At 46.4% G+C, this 21934-nt stretch overlaps 1 protein-coding gene across 3 annotated transcripts in view; it reads right to left on the bottom strand.

Annotated features, from left to right (window-relative positions):
* The window catches only part of btbd16 (BTB (POZ) domain containing 16), a 179222-nt gene that overhangs the window by 114841 nt on the left and 42447 nt on the right, over nucleotides 1–21934 (bottom strand). For all 3 annotated transcript variants that reach the window (XR_005463687.1, XM_038821187.1, XM_038821186.1), the window contains exons 7-8: nucleotides 20605–20787; nucleotides 9124–9238 (exon numbers count right to left, since the gene is read on the bottom strand). Coding sequence is in view for 2 of the 3 variants with exons in the window: in XM_038821187.1 (XP_038677115.1) it covers nucleotides 9124–9238; nucleotides 20605–20787 (298 nt within the window). In the remaining variant the exon portion in view is untranslated. The remainder of the gene's footprint in view (nucleotides 1–9123; nucleotides 9239–20604; nucleotides 20788–21934) is intronic.

The following is a 21934-nucleotide window of genomic DNA, read 5'->3' as shown; positions in this document are numbered from 1 at the left end:
TTGGAGGGCCCTTATACCTCTAGTACGAGACTGCGATGGCCAGGCCCTCACGGCCACGGAACATTCCGATTTACTCATGCGGGATGCATTTGCTACGGGTATTGCATCGGACCCCATCCGGCAATGACTGCTGGAAGGGGCCACTCTCGATCTCGCGGCTACAAAAACTCTGGCGCTATCAAAGACAGCCGCCTCCCGTAATGCCCCGCTAGCCACTCGGCCCACCCGTCCTACCCCTCGTGGACCCCGCAACCGGCCCCCCCGACAGCCGCCCCTCCGCGCACTACGCCTGCGCTGCTCGCTGCACCGCGCACACTGGAGGTCCCCGCTGCTACTTCTGCGGTCAGCAGAAGCATCCCCGCCAGCACTGCCCGACCTGCACCGCGACCTGCAAAGCTTGTGGCAAGAAAGGCCACTTTGCAGCGGTGTGTCAGTCCCAAACGGTTGCCGCTATCATGCCCGTATCGTGCCTCGCCTCAGCCGATCGCACAATGGGCCCTGCTGTCCGCTGCCCCGACCCCACGTGCGATCAGTGGGCGCCGCCATCTTTCGCCGCCCCCGCCATGTGCGCACCGTGGGCGCCGCCATCTTCAACCTCCACATCCATGTGCGTTCCATTGGTACCGCCATCTTGCCCGCCACCATCTTGTCCCCCCCACAACGTGCGCTCCATGGGCGCCGCCACCTTGCCCGCCACCATCTTGTCCCGCACACAACGTGCGCTCCATGGGCACCGCCACCTTGCCCACTGCCATCTTGTCCCGCACCCACAACGTGCGCTCCATGGGCGCCGCCTTCTTGCCCGCCGCCATCTTGTCCGCTGCCATCTTCTTCCTCACAGGTACTCCAGACGCCACCATTTTGTCCTCCCCGCGGGACGGGACCACGGGACCTGGGTCGCTGCCGCTACTCATCAGACTCGTCAGACTCATCGGCCGATCGCCCGCTACTCGCCTCCGTGACACTCGACCAGTCCCGTCCTCGCATTCTGGCGCCCTCTTCCATGACGGTGCTCGTCAACGGCCACGTGACCTCCTGCCTCATCGACTCCGGGAGCACCGAGAGCTTCATTCACCCGGACAAGGTAAGGCGCTACTCCCTTGCGGTCCATCCCGCCAACCAGAAGATCTCCCTAGCCGCCGTTTCCCACTCTGTCCCGATCCGGGACTCCTGCCTGGTTAAACTTACTGTACAGGGCGTGGAATTCGACCGTTTCCGCCTGTACGTTCTCCCCAACCTCTGCGCGTCACTCTTACTGGGCCTGGATTTTCAATGCAACCTCCAGAGCCTCACCCTCAAATTCGGCAGACCCCTACCTCCCCTCACCGTTTGCGGCCTCGCGACCCTCAAGGTTGAACCTCCCTCCCTCTTTGCCAATCTGACCGCAGATTGCAAGCCCGTCGCCACCAAGAGCAGATGGTACAGCGCCCAGGACAAGGCCTTCATCAGATCCGAAGTCCAGCGGCTGCTTCGGGAGGGTATTATCGAGGCCAGCAACATCCCCTGGAGAGCCCAAGTGGTGGTGTTTAAAACTGGGGAGAAACACAGGATTGTCGTGGACCACAGTCAGACCATCAATCGGTACACGCAGCTCAACGCGTACCCCCTCCCTCGCATGTCTGATATGGTATACCAGATTGCACAGTACCGGGTCTTCTCTACAATTGACCTGAAATCCGCTTACCACCAGCTCCCCATTCGTAAATCGGACCGTCCCGACACTGCCTTTGAGGCGGACGGTCGCCTGTATCAATTTCTTAGGGTTCCCTTCGGCGTCACTAACGGGGTCTCGGTATTTCAACGAGAAATGGAACGAATGGTTGACCGGTACGGACTGCGGGACACGTTTCCGTACTTAGACAATGTCACCATCTGCGGCCACGATCAGCAGGACCATGACGCCAACCTTGCCAAATTTCTCCACTCCGCATCTCTCCTTAACCTCACCTATAACAAGGAGAAGTGCGTTTTTAGCACACACCGCTTGGCCATCCTCGGCTAAGTAGTCCAAAACAAACTACTGGGGCCCGATCCCGACCGCATGCGCCCCCTCAGAGAGCTTCCCCTCCCCCACTGCCCCAAGGCTCTCAGACGAAGCCTGAGGTTCTTTTCTTACTATGCCCAGTGGGTCCCACAATACGCGGACAAGGCCCACCCCTGAACCAGTCCACACAATTTCCCCTCACAGCCGAGGTACGACAAGCCTTCGATCGTATCCGCTCAGACATAGCCAAGTCCGGGATGCACGCAGTAGAAGAGCCACTGCCCTTCCAAGTAGAGAGCGACACTTCAGATGTCGTCCTTGCTGCCACTCGAAACCAGACCCATGGCATTCTTCTCCCGCACCCTCCATGCCTCCGAAATCCGGCACTCCTCTGTTGAAAAGGAGGCCCAGGCAATCGTTGAAGTTGTGCGGCACTGGAGGCATTACCTGGCCGGCAGGAGATTGCCCTTGATTCCATATTCGCTCTGTTCGGTTTCCCCCACCATATCCACAGTGACAGGGGTCCTCATTCATGAGTGATGAGCTGCATCAGTTCCTGCTCAGCAGGGGTATCGCCTCCAGCAGGACGACCAGCTACAACACCCGGGGAAACAGGCAGGTAGAAAGGGAGAACGGGATGGTATGGAGGGCCGTCCAGTTGGCCCCACGGTCCAGGAAACTCCCAGCCGCTCGCTGGCAGCAGGTCCTCCCTGACGCGCTCGATTCCATTCGGTCACTGCTGTGCACCACAACTAACCACACACCCCACGAACGTGTTTTTGCCTTCCCTAGGAAGTCTACGTCTGGGGTGTCGCTCCCGACTTGGCTCACAGCTCCAGGCCCAGTCCTTCTTCGTGGCATGTCAGGCACCGCAAGGCGGAACCCCTGGTGGACAAGGTACGCCTACTCCACGCAAACCCCCAGTATGCCTACGTGGAGTTCCCCGACGGCCGCCAGGACACAGTCTCGCTCTGGGACCTGGCTCCCATGGGTGACGATCCCATGCCCCCGCCACCCTCCTTTTCCCCGGCGCCCCCGTATTCGTCCCCACCAGGTCCATCCCTCATTCCCCTGCCCACGCTGGAGGACATGGAAGATTTTGGCTCGCTCCTGGAGTCATCCCGCCGCTGGCCAGCACCAACACCGCCAGCACCTGCACCGTCGTCACCAACGCCGCCTGTGCAGTCGTCAACACCACAGCTACGTCGCTCGCAACGGAACGTTCGACCGCCGATCCGACTCAACCTGTGACCGGATTGCCTGATGGACTCTTGGTTTTCTTTTGTTTTGCCCTTTTGTAAACAGATCACTTTATGTATTATAGTTCCACGTCACCCCCGCCGGACTCATTTGTTTACAGGGGGTGAATGTGGTGATCTAACCACTGTATATATGTGTGCTTGCAGTAGGGGGATATATGGCCGTACCTGTATTACAAGATTCTCCGATAAGCCCCTGCCGGCTAGCTCCACCTACAGGGAGCAGTATATTCGTAAATTTCACTGAGATGCCATTCTACAGCTGCCGCCGGAGGAATAGCATCTGACTGTAATAAAGCCTCTCTTGTACTGCACTCGTGTCTTTGCAACAATTGTTAGCGCCACAACCAAAGTGGGCCAGATCTCGAATAACGACGAGTCAGAATACAGGAGGGAGATAGAGAACCTGGTGGAGTGGTGTAACGACAACAATCTCTCCCTCAATGCCAGCAAAACTAAAGAGCTGGTCATTGACTTCAGGAAGCAAAGTACTGTCCACACCCCTGCCAGCATCAACGGGGCCGAGGTGGAAATGGTTAGCAGTTTCAAATTCCTAGGGGTGCACATCACCAAAAATCTGTCCTGGTCCACTCACGTCGATGCTATCACCAAGAAAGCACAACAGCGCCTATACTTCCTCAGGAAACTAACGAAATTCAGCATGTCCACATTAACTCTTACCAACTTTTACAAATGCACCATAGAAAGCATCCTATTGGGCTGCATCACAGTCTGGTATGGCAACTGCTCGGCCCAGGACCGCAAGGAAGTTCAGAGTGTCATGAAAACTGCCCAGTCCATCACACGAATCTGCCTCCCATCCATGGACTCCATCTACACCTCCCGCTGCCTGGGGAAAGCGGGCAGCATAATCAAGGATCCCTCTCACCCGGCTTACTCACTTTTCCAACTTCTTCCATCGGGCAGGAGATACAGAAGTCTGAGGACACGCACGAACAGACTCAAAAACAGCTTCTGTCCCACTGTCACCAGACTCCTAAATGACCCTCTTATTGACTGACCTCATTAACACTACACCCTGTATGCTTCATCCGATGCCAATGCTTCTGTAGTTACATTGTATATCTTGTGTTGCCCTATTATGTATTTTCTTGTATTTTCTTGAATTTTGTTTAATTCCCTTTTCTTCCCATGTACTGAATGATCTGTTGAGCTGCTTGCAGAAAAATACTTTTCACTGTACCTCGGTACACGTGACAATAAACAAATCTAATCCAATCCAATTCAAGTCGTCATTTCTTGAGAATGCCTTTAAAATATCCTGGAATGTGAAATGTGTCATAAACAAGTAGAAACTGATGTGCACAATTGGGGCTGAGGGAAGGAACAATAAAATTCCAGCAATGTAAAAAACAAAACAAGGGTGGCAGGGTGGCACAGTGGTTCGCACTGCTGCCTCATGGCACCAAGGATCCGGGTTAGATCCTGGCCCCAGGTCACTGTCCATATGGAGTTTGCACATTCTCCCCATGTTTGCCTAGGTCTCACCCCCACAACTCAAAGATGTGCAGAATAGGTGGATTGGCCATGCTAAATTACCCCTTAATTGGAAAAACTAAACAAAGAAATAAACCAAAAAAATAACATTATAAGAGCTAAAATTATCATATTAAAGTTAATGAAAATTAAAGTTAGCAGCTATTAATCCATTATCTACAGGCATTAAGCACAGTATGTATTGGAAAATGTAATTGCAGAAAGTTTTCTCTTTTTAGTGAATCAGACTCCGATGCCATTAAAAGAAAATGTAGTCCGGAATTTTCCAGGCATTCACACCAGCCAGAACTTCCAATCCCGCTCATGGAGCACACCTGGCTGCAGGTTTTTCAGCGGCAAGGGATGCATTCAACAGAAACCCATTGACAATGACGGGACCAGAGGATCCCACCACTGGCCAATGATAGACCTCCTCTGCCATCCTGTAACACACGGCGGCAGATTGCGTAGAAAATCCCGCTCACAGAAAACTGTATGGTTCTCAGTCAGGAGAAATCATTTTTTTTTTAATTTTTGAAAAAAAAAGATAAAATGCAGCGAATGAGTATTGTGGAATGCAAAACCTGTTGCATAAATTTATGCTGTTTTGGACTAGTGATAATGTAGGAATCTCACTCTAAATGAGGGTGGAGCTATGTTGATAAGTGAAGTCAGCTTTTGGAAGCTGAAGGAGCATGCAAACGGTCGAGAAGCTAATACCAAGTAAACTATATTGAAGAGGGGACTTTCAATCCAAAGTCTGGACAGAGAACTTGATGCTGAATAGGGTATTTTGAAATAAAGCAAATATTTAAAGGAACAAAAGGACTGGTCAATAATCCATTCACGTAACCACCCCTGAAAAAGAGATTAAAGTCGGAGACTTTAGGAAAGTACAGTGCAGTAGGCAGTGGAAAGGAGTTCTCAGGGAAACTCTGGTCAAACACTCCTGAGGAGTCCTGGAAGATGAAAAGACTGAGGCACCGAGAAGAGAAGTTGAAGATAAAATACTCTGCCCAATCTAGTCCAAGTCGTATAGAACATAGAACATTCAGTGCACAAGGAGACCATTCAGCCCATTGAGTCTGCATCAACCCACTTAAGCCCTCCACCCTATCCCCCTAACCAAATAACACCTCCTAACCTTTTTGGACACTAAGGGCAATTTAGCATGGCCAATCCACCTAACCTGCACGTCTTTGGACTGTGGGAAGAAACCGCAGCACCCGGAGGAAACCCACAAAGACACGGGGAGAACATGCAGATTCCGCATAGACAGTGACCCAGCGGGGAATCGAACCTGGGATCCTGGCGCTGTGAAATCACAGTGCTAACCACAATGCTACCATGCTAGCCCCTTTGAGGGACGAACACTGAAGGATGGGTTATGTCACCCATGAGTCCAATCAGGGATGGGCATTGGGAATTCATTTGGACATGTTGGGACTTGTCCCAGCCATTGGGCCCTTAAGCCAAGCATGGGAAGTCCATTTTAAATATTTGTTTATATTGGAATAAATTGTTGTTTCTTATAAGTTAACTGGCGGAGCCAATTTTTGAAGTTATTGCAAGGATAAATCTGTTATTGCAAATTTCCTCACTGTTACTACCTGGATGGGAGGAGTATGTAGTTTATCTAGCTCCAGTACTCCACAGGTCGCACCACCAGTTTAAAAGTTTAGTCCCCTTTTCAAAATGGCCAATATTGTAATGAAGAGTGGTATTCTCAGTTTGAAATGTGAGATGATGGGCAGCTTTGGTGGTACCTTTCCAGTTAGCCAAAACAACAGGATTCTGCGCCAAACTCTGGAACCTCATTAATTATCCACAAGCGAGTTGCAGGCTGAAACGTGATTCAACTGCCACACCCATATCAATTTTGCCAGTCCACCTGTCTTCACCAGACCATGCAGGATGTCACCAACCCTGAGGAAAAAGGCTATCAGCCTCAAGAAGAAGTATGTTCCTCGATTCAACCACCCTCCCCCCCCCGAGCCAATGACTGGCGAAGTGCCCATGCCGCACTTGGACCTCTACCCAATGCACCTGGTCTCTGTGTATCCCCTTCCAGTATCCTTTTTTTTTTGGAAATGTTTTTTATTGAGTTTTCATATTTTATATCCAACAAATTACAAATTATTAGAAAAAAAACACGCAAAAATTAGCATGTATATTTACAGTCAAGCATTTTCATAATAACAACTGTGGCCACCCCCTTTAACCGGCATACATATTTTACATTCCCCAATATGGCCGAGGCACATGTTTATAGGCATTTATTTATAATTTGGTTTTGGGCCTTAGCTTGCCATCAGACTGTCGCTTGCGGCTTTGTCCTTCCTTTTTTTTTGGAATAATTTTTATTCAAGTTTTCAACAACAAATTTTATCACAACAGAGAAAAACAGTAACCCCTCCCCTCCAATACAAAAACAATAAATTAACAAGAAAAAGAAATAAGCATAAAACCATGAGAACAAACCCCCATAACGAACCCGTAGCCCTCCCCCCACCCCCGGGTACCTTCCCCCGATTCCCGTCCATTTTCCCCTGATTCTTGGCCACCCGGCTATTCTTCCTCTTGTTCATTGGCCACAAACAGGTCCCGGAACAATTGCGTGAATGGCTCCCACGTTCTGTGGAAGCCGTCGTCTGACCCTCGGATGGCGAATTTTATTTTCTTCATTTGGAGAGATTCCAAGAGGTCGGAGAGCCAGTCTGCAGCTCTGGGTGGTGCTGCTGACCGCCAGCCAAACAGGATTCTACGGCGGGCGATCAGGGAGGCAAAGGCAAGGGCGTCCGCCCTCCTCCCCAGGAATAGATCTGGCTGGTCTGAAACCCCAAAGACCGCCACTATTGGGCATGGCTCCACCCTCACTCCCACCACTTTGGACACAGCCTCGAAGAAGGCTGTCCAGTACTCCACAAGTCTGGGGCAAGACCAGAACATGTGGGCGTGGTTGGCCGGGCCTCTTTGGCACCGTTCACATCTGTCCTCCACCTCCGGGAAGAACGTACTCATACGGTTTCAGTATCCTTTTTAACTCCCTTGTTTGTGATCTTTTAATGCAGCCTCATCGGGGTCCAGATTGCTCCCCTAGGTCTTCCCTCTGCCTTCCATTCATCCACCTCCTTGCCCCTCTGCCTACCAACCTGAGCCCTCACACATTCCCCACTCTCCTTGCACAGCCCTCCTCCATATTGCCCCTCTTGTCTTCATCAGGCCACACCTCTTTTGGCCTCACCTCACACTCCACCCCAGTTGAACATTGGACCTTTGTTGTGGTGGCTGCATGAGTCCCGCAGCATAGTGCTGTCCTGATAGTGGTGTGTGGCACTGGGAGGAAGGAGACCCCTGTACTCCCCAACCACTATACTGATTTGACCCAGTGACACAAGAGGGTCCATGGGTCCAGCAGCACGGTGCTGTCCATGAAGACCATCTCAGCATGGAGATGGAGGCGGGAACGAGTCTGCCCCTACAGAGTGGTCAATAGTATATCAGTAGTGGTGCAGCACTATGACAGAAAGGTTTTGTTCACTCATTTTGAAGTCTCTGGTGAACTGAGGACCACCTTGTGCACACCATGCCACTCTTTATCAACTTCATCAAATTCTTGATGTCGCGAGGAATTAAGGGCTACGGGGAGAATGCTGGTAGGTGGAGTTGAAATGCCCATCAGCCATGATTGAATGGCGGAGTGGACTCGATGGGCCGAATGGCCTTACTTCCACTCCTATGTCTTATGGTCTTATGGGGGCTGGATTTGCCAATCCTTCGCCACGCATTTCCTGGCAGCGCACCGTTTGCTCATGGTGGGATTCTCTACTCCCGCCGCTTGTCAATGGGACCATCCATTGAATCCACCCCTTGTCCCGGGAAACCATTGGGTGGGAACAGAGAATCCCAACGGCCAGAGAATTCCGGCCCAGCTTTCGGACCAACGTAATTTCACACTGACATGACGCAAGATTGGAAGGCCTGACGGGACAACAGCAGGTAGCTGATTGAATGAGCATTCTGGAGATGCAAATTAATGCAAATGGAATTCACACCACCAGCCAGTGGGAAGATTGACCCACCACTGGGAGAATTGTAATGTGATATTACCAATTTCCAATTTTTTGCTCCATTTAGATTCTCCTCTCCTGCCCGTCACCAAACATTCCGGGGGCAGGATTCTGCCCAACTCTAGTAGGGTTCTATATCAGATAAGTGGATGTTCAACTATGCTTGGATTTATTTTCAGAAGTCAGAATGACTTTTAGCTACAACCACAAATGCACCACAATTTTAGGGCAGCATTGCCTCAAGTATTGCATTTGTCACAACAAGAACTATAGCCAGTTCTCAAAATTCTACATGTAATACAATTATACATACTTGTGAAGCAAGGTCATGAATTTCAGAACTGAAGCAGCAGCAAAGACACTCAGAATATATTCTGGTTCCACATATGGTTCATCATAATACAGATTTCCCAGTGCAGTTGCAAAACCTATCCGGACAAAATATAAAGTACCAAAACAGAAAAAAGATTTATTATATTGTACAGTATTTCAGTTACATGCTTGGTAACTGTACTTTTCTGCTCAAGCTCGCCTCTCAGGCTTGCCAAGAATACTAATTGATTTTATACTCTATCTTATGGTTGCAAGTGGATTAGTTCAACCGTGAATAAGTCATTGTACATCCTACCTTCAACGGAAACCCCTCAGTTTGTTGTATTATTTTGTCACATCCTTTTTTCATTAGATTTTATGCAGAGTATGAAGATAACCCTTAAAAAGGACAAAGTAATGTTGGGTTCCCAAAACCTCTATTATAAATGAGTATGGAATGTTGTTTTGTCCATGACATTTTTGGTAGGACTGAGAGTCGTACAGTCCTTGTGGAGACAAAGTCCAGATCTAAGCTCTGCAATCCTGCCGTGTCCAGCTGTTAATGGTAGTGGACAATTAAACAACTCACTGGAGGAGGAGGCTCCACAAATATCCCCATCCTCAATGATGGAGGAGCCCAGCACATCAAATCAAAAGACAAGACTGCAGAGAATGCATTTGCAAAAATCTTCAGCCAGAAATGCCGAGTGGATGATCCATCTCAGCTTCCTCTGGAGGTCCCCAGCATCACAAAGGCCAGTCTTCAGGCAATCCGATTCACTCCACATAATATCAAGAAACAGCTGGAGGCACTGGGCAGTGCGGGGTCGGAGGGGGCGTGGGGAGGTGGACATAGTGGTTCAGTGGTAATGACACTGGACTAGTAATCTCAGAGCCCAGGTTAATGTTCTTGTGACACAGGTTCAAATCCCACCACAGCAGCTGGTGGAACTTAAATTCAATTAATAATCTGGAACAGTGGCGGACTGGCCAGGGTGTCAGCTTGCCCGATGGCAAGTGGGCCCCTGATGAAGTGGGCCCCCTATATCAAATCAAAATGCAATAAAGAAACAAACACAGACAACTGTTTTAGTAATAAAAAGGAATAAGAAAAAAAAGAGAACAGGACACAAATAAGCAGTGCATGAAAAGGAACGAAGCAGGGGAGGTAGTGGAAGGATGTGGAATAGGGGGCCCCGGGTCGGGCATAATTAAGGAAACTCCATGTTTTCAGCAAGAGTGTGTGACTTTAAAGATAAAGTTACAATTCGTGATTTGAGATGGTCGGCAACATCAAAGGATATCAAGCAGTAGTCTTGGTTCAGCCGGTACATCGGTCCGGGGCCCGGAGAGCCAAGAAGGGGCCCGTGAATCTCTGAAGGGCCCTTAAAAATTATAATTAATTAGATAAATAAATCTCCAACTTCTTTCCTGAGATTTGTATTCTAACTTAATAAAATATAATTGTTTTTAAAAAGAGCAATACCAAATAAAAATGCAATAAAGAAACAAACAAATAATCACTCAGTGTATGAAGGAACGAAGCAGTGTTAAACGGATGTGAAAAGGAGTGGGGGGGGGGGCTGGTTCACCCGGGTCGGACATAGTTGGAAATCCACGTTTTCAGCAAGAGTTTAAAGAAAGTTACAGTTCGTGATTTGAGATGGTCGGCAACTTGAAAGGATATCAAGCAGTACATAGGGTCGTGAGGTCACCGAAAAGGAGAAGCGGTACCTTTGACCATGAATCATGAGGTCAAAGATATTGAAGTGGTAAGCCATGATCGGTAAACTCAAAGGGTTGCGACTTGTAACACTACACTGGTATCAAACTGGACATGTTAACTTTGGTCGTGGGACCATTCTTAATATCTTACTATAGTCGGACCAAACTTCTAAGTTTCAACAGTTGTCTCAGTTGCTTGCTGGTGTGAACACTGGACAGTGGATTGTCTCCTCTTCTGAAGCTGCATAGGCCACAGTAGTATTGACTAATGAACATAGCCTATTGAAGTGTAAGTAAGTTATTTCATATTTTTTATCAAGTAGGGGTTTATCTGGCGTTCCTTCAAGTTATTCTTGCAATCATCAATATTAATTTGTCCCAATGTGGGCTATTTTTAATGAAGTTTTTATTTCAGGAATATTACCCCTACCAGCATGGAAAAGAAAAAACATAAATCTGGGTCACTAAAACGCAAAGAACAAAAAGAAGCAGAAAGGAAGGAATCAGCCAAGCAATGCACGCCTATTACAGAGTTTATAATACCACAAGCACAATCCACATCAATATCCAGTTCTGCAACAAATAATCAAGAAGCAAGAAACAATGCTCATGGTGATGATGCAATGACATGCGAGTTGCAAGAACAGGGAAGAGCTATTTTGAATGTAGAGACAAATACAAGTGCATCCATTACTAATCAACCCAGGCCCAATATTTCTTCTGGCTTCCTTGTTCCGGTATCTGTACTGCCTGTAGTTGCAACATCTGAACACATAGCTTAAACTAGTGACAGGGAGTCAGATATTCCTTCAAGTATAAATGACTTGGTTTCTGAAGCACATCCTGTAAATGAACCTACGCAAGAAAATGAAAGATCAATTACTGGAATCTTCCAATATCCATCACGAGCAAAGCTAAAACAGTTTTTTGCTGAACATCCACTTCAGCCACTTGATGATCTGCCATTTGATGCTCGTTTGTATGAGAGGAAAATTATGAATGACTCAGTCCCAAAAAAATAGCTAACATATAACAAAGAAAATAGATGCTTATATTGTTCATACTGCTTAGCCTTTGAGTTTCCCAACATTTGTAATCCATCACCCTTTGTACGTGGCTTTAGTGACTACAGGCGTATTAGCCAGAGCTTGACTTTACATGAATCGACAACAACACATGTCAGAAATGCTCAGCAATATATCAGTGTGGTTAATGATGGCACCTTAGATAAAATTTTTGCAGCATCACTAATTAAAAGGAAAGAAGAAGTATTGAAGCAGAGAAATATTGTCATGAGGATGATCGACATCATAAAGATGTTAGGCAAGCAAGCACTTCCTTTTCGAGGTCACAGAAATGAATCAGCCTACATAATGAGGTTCTGAAGCATGGTAATTTTTAGCTACAGTGCAGTTGATGGCAAAATATGACCCCATTATGGCAGCTCACGTTTCTGCAGTGTAAAACAAGTCTAAACAAAGAATCAAACGATTAGAGCAACAAGGAAAGGCTCAAAGTAAAGGCCGTGGTGGACTTGTTACATACCTGAGTAAAACAACTATAAACATGTTGATCAAAATTATGAAGAATATGATACAAGAAACAATTAGTCATGAAGTTTCTCAAGCAAAATATTATTCTATTCAGGTTGATTCAACACGAGATAATTCATCCATCGATTAGTTTAGCATTATTATTCGGTATGTGCTTAAAGGTTATTATCTGTGAGTGACTACTTTCAGTTGTGCCAAGTAATGATGGTACAGGACAGGGACTTTTTGATCTATTGATTGAAACATTACAGCATCTTAAAATTGACCCCCAAAAATGTTTATCTGATAGCACAGATGGCGCTGCAAGCTACCATGGCCGGTATAATGGTTTACAACGTTAAATTGCAGATGTGACTGGTCAACATGTTCATATATCGTGCTATGCCCATGTCTTGGATTTGGTGACAACTGAAACAACAAAATGTTGTGTGCCTGCAGTTTCGTTTTTCAATTTGCTCCAGAATATAGCAACTTTTGTGAAAGCATCATACAAGAGAATGGCTGTATGGATAGAAGTTGTTGGAAAATATCTAGGACAAGAAAAAATGAACCGATTAAAGCTAATTGGTGAGACCAGATGGTCAGGAAAATCCAATGCAGCAACAACTATATTTGGACGTTTTGATGATGCCGCTGCCAGTACTTTCGTAAATCTATTGACATGCTTATCAATGATACAAGATTCAGAAAAGTTTGATGCAAAAACAAAACATGAAGCAAACGTTTTACTTCAAAGTCTTCTAAAGTTTGAAGCCATATTGACAGCATTTACTTACTTGTATATATTTGAAACTACAACCCTGTTATCAAGTTATCTACAGACAAGTGGTTTAGATATGTTTACTGCATGGAGTTTGGTAGATTCAGCTACAACAAAGTTGAAGGAACAGACAAGAACATTTGATAACGTTCACAGCAAGGCTTTGGAATTTGTGAATAAATGTAATGACAGGATTTCACATATGAATATGGATGAAAATCAAACATTGGAAATTGATGCATTGGAAACAGCATTGCCAGTTAAGAGGCAGAGGAAGAAGAAAAGAATGGCAGATGAGCTTATTGATGATGAAAGAAATTCCTCAGATTCTCTAGCTGATTTTCGAGTAAATGTGTTTAACCTAATAATGGATCGCATTGTCCAGTCACTAGAATCACGCTTTGTACAACACAAACAGTTGTATAAAGATTTGTCCTGCTTGGACCCAGCAAAGTTTAAAACTATTGCAGAGAAGGGCCTTGAAGATGAAGCATTGGAAGGTATTATTAAGCTGTTTCCACAAATCAGCAAAGATCAAGTAATATTGGAATTGTTTTCTTTTGCTTCAAACTTTGATGTATTAAAGCTGTTGCTTAATGATGGTGAGAATATGGATTCCAGTTGCAACAATTGTAAGATTTGCAGCACTTGTCCATCGTGTGTACTAAAAATTCTGGCATCCAACATACTTCATGACAAGGCATATGATAACCTTTATGAACTTTTTAAAGTCATCTGCACACTATCAGTTACTCAAGTCCAATGTGAGAGGACATTTTCAAAGCTAAAGATCATAAAGACAAGGTTAAGAAATTCGCTGTCTGAGGAGAATTTGGAATCATACATGTTGCTATCCATTGAAAAGGAATTGTTAGATGAATTGGATGCAGAAGCAATTATTGGCAGATTCGCACAATCATTTAGCGAACACAAACGATTGCTCTTAATATAGTGGACTGCATGCAATGCTCTATTGTGCTTTTGAACTATCTGTTAATGTGTAAATTGTACAGTAAACTATTTAAAAATATCAACCAATTACTTAAAATTAAAAAAAAAAATTCAATTCTGTATTTACATTTGGTATCTACTGCCAGTAATATGTACAGTACATGTACACTGTAATTACTAAGAAATACACTTTTTCCACACAAGTTTTAATTGTACCCTTTTTTCCATATGTATTTTTGGAAAATTTTATTTATTCGTTATGAAAATTAAATGATAGCATTGTAGTTGTGGGTGGGCCCCCTTTGTCTCCTGGCAACCAATATTTTTAGACCCAGTCCGCCACTGATCTGGAATAGAAAAGCTCGTCTCAGTAACGGTGACCATGAAAATATCATTGATTGTTGTAAATATCCATCTGGTTCACAAATATCCTTTAGGGAAGGAAATCTGCCATCCTGATCTGGTCTACATGTGACTCCAAACCCACAACAATGTGATTGACTCTTCCTTCTGAAATGGCCAAGCAAACCACCCATTAGGGCAATTCGGCATGGGGAACCAATGCTGGCTTTGCCAGTGATGCCCACATCCCATGGAAGAATGAAAAAAAAGCAATAGATCCTGACAATATTCCAGTAATAGCACTGAAGACTTGTGCTCCAGTACTAACTGTGTTCCTGGCCATGAAGAACTCAATAGATGAAATGAGGGTGACTACACTTGGCATCAAGGCATCATTTGACCAATTGTTGCATCAAGGACCCCTGGCAAAACTGAAGTCAGTGGGATTCAGGGGGAATACATAGCACAAGGGAGCTGGTGGTGGTCAATCATCCCAGTTCCAAGACATCGCTGCAGGAGTTCTTCAGGGCCAACACTCTTCCAATACTCTTCAGCAGCTGCTTCATCAATGGCCTTTCCTCCATCAAAAGGTTAGAAGTGGGGAGGTTTGTAAATGATTGCACAATGTCCAGCACCATTTGTAACTTCTCAGATACCGAAGCAGTCCATATTCAAATGCAACAACATCTGAATAACTGGGATGATAAGTAGCAAAAGTAGTGACCACCTCCCAGGCAATGGCATAACCATCACTGAATGCCCCCACGATTGACATCCTGGTGATTTTCATTAACCAGATAAAAAACTGGACCAGCCATCTAAATACTGTGGCTGTAAGAGCCGAGCAGAGACTTGGAAATCTGCAGAGAGTAACTCACCTCCTGACTGCCCAAAACCTTCCCAACATCTACAAGGCATAATTCAAGGTGTAATGGAATAGCCTCCATTTGATTGGATGAATGCTGCAGCAATAACATTCAAGAAGTTCAACAAGAAGTTCAACATCATCCAGGACAAAGCATCCTCCTGCTTGATTGGCATCTCACCCACCACTTCAAGATTCACTCCCTCCGTCACTGACATTGTGTACCATGTATAAGATGCAATGCACCAAGTCACAAAGCCTCTTTCAACAGCATGTTTCAAACCTGTAACTCTTACCACCCCATAGGAAGCATGCATGGGAACACCATCACCTGGCAAGTTCCCCTCTAGGCCACACACCAACAATACTGGGAACTATATTGCCATTCCTTCACTGTCGCAGTCAAAATTCTGGAACCTACGTGACATGTACCACAGCAGTTCAAGACAGTGGCACAACACCAACCTCTGAAAGGCAATTGGAGATGGGCAACACATGACAAATGGAGGCCTATGCTCACATCCCACGAAAGAACTAAGAAAAAGCTATAGATAGAAACAATAATGGTGGTGGTACAGTGGTATGCAATCTGGAGGGAGTGGCCTGGGAGTCTTAAACATTGACTTCAGGCCCCATGAAGTCCATCCGAGATGCCAAGAGAGAATATCAAACCAAGCTAGAATCAGAGACAGACTCTCGGCGGCTGTGGCCAGGTCTAAACAACACAATGGGCTACAAAGCGAAGCCGAACAGTATCTCTGGCAGCAGCGCATCCCTCCCCGATGAACTCAATGCATTCTATGCTTGGTTCGAGCAGGTAACCAACAATCCGCTGTCGAGTGCCCCAGCAGCCCATAATTCACCCATACCCACCATCACAGCTTCCGAAGTCAGGTCAGCCTTCCTGAAAGTGAACTCTCGGAATTCGACGGGTGTGGACGGGATCCCTGGTCGTGCACTCAGAGCCTGCACGGACCAATTGGCAGAGGTATTCGCGGACATCTTTAACCTGTCCTTACTCCACTCCGAGGTCCCCACCTGCTTCAAGAAAACCACCATCATACCAGTACCAAAGAAGAACCAGGCAACATGCCTCAATGACTACCGCCCGGTGGTCCTGACATCAGTTGTAATGAAGTGCTTCGAGAGGCTGATTATGAAGCGCATCACCTCCATACTCCCAGAACGCCTTGACCCACTTCAATTCGCATACCGTTGCAACCGGTCCACATCAGACGCCATTTCCCTGGCCCTACACTCATCCCGAGAGCATCTCGAAAACAAGGAATCCTACATCAGACTCCTATTTATTGACTACAGCTCCGCCTTCAACACCATAATCCCAGCCAAGCTCATATCAAAGCTCCAAAACCTAGGACTTGGCTCCCCCACTCTGCAACTGGATCCTCGATTTTCTGACCAACAGACCACAATCAGTAAGAATGAACAACAACACCTCCTCCACAATAGTCCTCAATACCGGGGCCCCGCAAGGCTGCGTACTTAGCCCCCTACTCTACTCCCTGTACACATACGACTGCGTGGCAAAACTTGGTTCCAACTCCATCTGCAAGTTTGCTGATGATGCGACCATAGTGGGCCGGATCTCGAATAATGATGAGTCAGAATACAAGAGGGAGATAGAGAACCTAGTGGAGTGCTGTAGCGACAACAATCTCTCCCTCAATGCCAGCAAAACTAAAGAGCTGGTCATTGACTTCAGGAAGCAAAGTACTGTACACACCCCTGTCAGCATCAACAGGGGTCCGAGCTGGAGATGATTAGCAGTTTCAAATTCCTAGGGGTGCACATCTCCAAAAATCTGTCCCGGTCCACCCACGTCGATGCCACCATCAAGAAAGCACAACAGCGCCTATACTTCCTCAGGAAACTAAGGAAATTCGGCATGTCCACATTAACCCTGACCAACTTTTACAGATACATCATAGAAAGCATCCTATTGGCTGCATCACAGCCTGGTATGGCAACTGCTCGGCCCAGGACCGTAAGAAACTTCAGAGAGTCGTGAACACTGCCCAGTCCATCACACAAACCTGCCTCCCATCCATTGACTCCATCTACTCCTCCCGCTGCTTGGGAAAAGCAGGCAGCATAATCAAAGATCCCTCCCACCCGGCTTACTCACTCTTCCAACTTCTTCCATCGGGCAGGAGATACAGAAGTCTGAGAACACGCACAAACAGACTCAAAAACAGCTTCTTCCCCACTGTCACCAGACTCCTAAATGACCTTCTGCTTGACTGACCTCATTAACACTACTCCCTGTATGCTTCATCCGATGCCAGTGCTTATGTAGTTACATTGTATATGTTGTGTTGCCCTATTATGTATTTTTTTAAATTCCCTTTTCTTCCCATGTACTTAATGATCTGCTGCGCTGTTCGCATAAAAATACTTTTCACTGTACCTCGGTACACGTGACAATAAACAAATCCAATCCAATCCAATCCAATCCATGAAGTCTCATGACATCATGTCCAACATGGCCAAAGATACCTCCTGCTATTAGCACCTACCACTCTCCCTCAACTGGTTAATCCGTACTCTCCCACATTGCATTTGTAAGAAGCAATGAGGGTAGGAAGTGTACAGAATGTACTGTAGGTGGGAGACTTCTTTGCCAAGTGTGGCTTGCAGTCTCCCCATTGTGTGCTAAGTTAGCTGAGTTCGAAAGAACATGTCAGGCATGTAAAGTAAAGTAATCTTTATTGTCACAAGTAGGCTTACATTAACAGTGCAATGAAGTTACTGTGAAAAGCCCATAGTTGCCACATTCCAGCGCCTGCTTGGGTACACAGAGGGAGAATTCAGAATATCCAAATTAACTAACAGCACATCTTTCGGGACTTGTGGGATGAAACCGGAGCGCTTGGAGGACACAGGGAGAACGTGCAGACTCCACGCAGATAGTGACCGAAGCTGGGAATTGAACCAGGGACCCTGGAGCTGTGAAGCAACAGTGCTACCCACAGTGCCACCGTGCTGTCACAGCTCTTGCGGCACTTGGTGAGAAATCTAGCATGAGTTGAGTAACCTACATCACCTCATCTTCACCAATCTATCTGTCACAAAGGGCAGCACGGTGGCCTAGTGGTTAGCATAACCGCCTCACGGCGCTGAGGTCCCAGGTTCGATCCCGGCTCTGGGTCACTGTCCGTGTGGAGTTTGCACATTCTCCCCGTGTCTGCGTGGGTTTCGCCCCCACAACCCAAAAATGTGCAGGGTAGGTGGATTGGCCACACTAAATTGCCCCTTAATAGGAAAAATAATTGGGTAATCTAAATTTAAAAAAAAAAAAATCTATCTGTCACAAATATGTCTATTCATAATGACATCAGTAGGTGTGACCACTGCACAGGCGCTTTGAGGACGTGTGGGAATTACCGGCTGTTAACACGCTGGCGGGAAATTCCAGTCCCAAGCCGGCGCAAGGGTTTTCCAGTGATGAGGGGAACTGTCAACGGGAATTCCTGTTTACAATGGTAGATTCCGCTGGTGGGCCAGCTCCGCCGCCGAGAAACACGCAGTGGGCTGGTGGGAAAATCCTGCCCAAAGGCACATCTTCACACTGAGGATCCCTTATATCATATTGCCTGACATGACTGCAGTGCTAAACCGAATCGACTGACAGCAGATCGAGCAGCTCAAAACTGGGCATCCATGAGGTGCTGTGGGCCATCAGTAGAATTGTATTCAATCGCAATCTGTAAGCTCTTGACCCAGCCTATCCCCCACTTTGTCATTACTATTAAGTCAAGGGTCAACTGTGGTTCAATGATGAGTGCAGAAGAGAATGCCAGGAACAACACTAGGCATACCTAAAAATGAGGTGGCGACCTGGTATATAGCATGCTAAACAGTGGAAAGAGCATGCTATATACAGGGTTAAGTGATTCGACAACCACGGCATCACGGTCGCAGAGTGGTTAGCACAGTTGCTTCACAGCTCCAGGGTCTCAAGTTCGATTCCCGGCTGGGTCACTGTCTGTGTGGAGTCTGCACGTTTTCCCCATGTCTGCATGGATTTCCTCTGGGTGCTCCGGTTTCCTCCCACTCCAAAGATGTGCAGGTTAGGTGGATTGGCCATGATAATGTTCCCTTATATCCAAAAAGATTAGGTGGGGTTGCTGGGTTACAGGGATAGGGTGGAGGCGTGGGCTTAAGTAGGGTGCTCTTTACAAGAGCCGGTGCAGACCCGATGGGCTGAATGGTCTTCTGCACTATAAATTCTGTGATCTATGATCTCTGGTGTCCTACCACATCCAGTTGTGGATGCTAGTGCACAACTAAACAATTAACCAGAGCAGTAATGTTCACAACCTGAATGATGATGGAGCCCAGCACCTGAGTGCAGAAGACAACACTGAAGCATTTGAAACCACTTTCAGCCAAAATGTGCTGAGTGGATGATCCAACTCAACCTCTTCCTGACTGTCACAGAAGCCTGTCCTCAGCTAACTTTGGACAAAATCGTGGCAAAAGTGCTGAAGACTTGGGCTCCAGAACTAACTGCACTTCGAGCCAAGCTGTTCCAGTATGGCTTCAGCACTGGCATCTACCCAATAAAGTGGAAGATTTCAGTTGTAAATCGAAAAGTAGGACAGATCAAATTGATCACCCGATCAGACAGAGGAGGAGTGAACAAATTACCATTGGGAGTATAAATTCAAAGAGAGCGTCAGAAGTTTACTGCATTTATTTTGAACTATCGATTAGATGTTCATAGAAACATCGAAAATGGGAGCAGGTGTTCGACCCATTGATCCTGCTCTGTTGTTCAATGTGATCGTAAGACCAAAAGACAGAGGAGCAGAATTAGGCCATTCGGCCCATCGAGTCTGCTCCACCATTCAATCATGGCTGATTCTCTGATGGCATACTCCTACACTCTCCTCATAGCATTTGACACCTTTAGAATGTAGCAGTCTATCTATTTATTTATTTAATACATTCAGTGACGTGGTCTCCACAGCCTTCTGTGGTGGAGAATTTCACATGTTCACCACCCTCTGGAGTGAAGAAATTCCTCCTCATCTCTGTCCTAAATGGCCTACCCCATATCTTGAGACTCTGACCATCAGCCATCATCCCAGCATCCAGTATGTCCAGCCCTGTCGGAATGCTGTACACTTCACTGAGATCCCCTCTCATTCTTCGAAACTCCAGTGAATACAGGCGGAGTCGACCCAATCTCTCCTCATGCACAAAAAAGCACAAAGTAAATTAAACACAATGTCCCAAGGGTTTGATAACACTTATAATTACCTTCTTGAGTAACAAATGGGTCTTTCACATCAAGCTTCAAACTGATTATTCTCTTCAGATTTCTAGTGTTCAGCGGGACCCAGTGGTTCTCCCGTTCATGCACATTGCACAAGTTGCAGCTTTTTAACTTTTGAAGTTGGGATTCACAACATTCACCCTCAGGCCCACAATAATATAGGCTACCTAGAAATAAATTACTACATCTATTAACATGACAGTCAATGAAACATTAAGGATCTTCAAGATAAACATTTTCTTACCAGCAAGCAAAAGAACATTTTCTAAATTTAATGAAAAATATTAGTATTAAATGGACATTACAAATCTTCCAATAGGCAAGAATAAAGCTGGATCTCAAAACATAATAATTGATTTGTTACCTGTCTTCTTACATTACAACAGTGGCTACATTCCAAGAGCACTTCATTGGCTGTAAAATGGTTTTGACTATGTTACAGTTGTGAAAAGCACGATGTGAGTGCAAATCTTTCTTTCTGACCAGTCTTATGAAAGGCTGCATTGTTCGCATTTACTCTAAACATAGAACATCGAATTTACAGTGTAGAAGGAGGCCATTCGGCCCATCAAGCTTGCACCAGCCCTTGGAAAGAGCACCCCACTTAAGCACACAACTCCGCCCCATACCCATAAACCAACAACCTCACCCAACCTCTTTGGACACTCAGGGCAATTTAGCATGTCCAATGCACCTAATCTGCACGTCTTCGGACTGTGGGAGGAAACCGGAGCTCCCGGAGGAGACCCACACAGACACAAGGATAACGTGCAGACTCCGCACAGACAGTGACCCAGAGGGGAATCGAACCTGGGACCCTGGTGCTATGAAGCCACAGTGCTAGCCACTTGTTCTATCGTGCTGCGTTGATGGAAGCGATCCACCTTCCTGCCTGAGGCCTAAGCAGGGTCACTTTTCAAGCTTCCCTCTGCTCCTATGGCTCCTCTCATCAGCTTGAAAATCGAGACTGAGTAGGAAACAGCCCTTAAGTATTCTTTCATTGGCCACTTAAGGTCATAAATTGGGTCAAGGGGGCAGAATGGTGGCACAGTGGTTAGCATTGCTGCCTATGGCGCTGAGGACCTGGGTTCGAATCCCGGCCCTGGGTCACTGTCCGTGAGGAGTTTGCACATTCTCCCCGTGTCTGCGTGGGTTTCACCCCCACAACCCAAAAGATGTGCAGGATAGGTGGATTGGCCACGCTAAATTGCCCCTTAATTGGAAAAAATAACTGGGTACTCTAAATTTATTTTAAAAAAATAAAAATAAAAAAATAACATTTTTAAAAAATAAAAAAAATTGGGTCAAGGGCTG

The sequence above is a fragment of the Scyliorhinus canicula genome, chromosome 16, assembly GCF_902713615.1.
Source record: "Scyliorhinus canicula chromosome 16, sScyCan1.1, whole genome shotgun sequence".
NCBI lineage: Eukaryota > Metazoa > Chordata > Chondrichthyes > Carcharhiniformes > Scyliorhinidae > Scyliorhinus > Scyliorhinus canicula.
The sequence above is the reverse complement of the archived record's forward strand: the minus strand, read 5'-3'. Positions and strand labels throughout refer to the sequence as shown.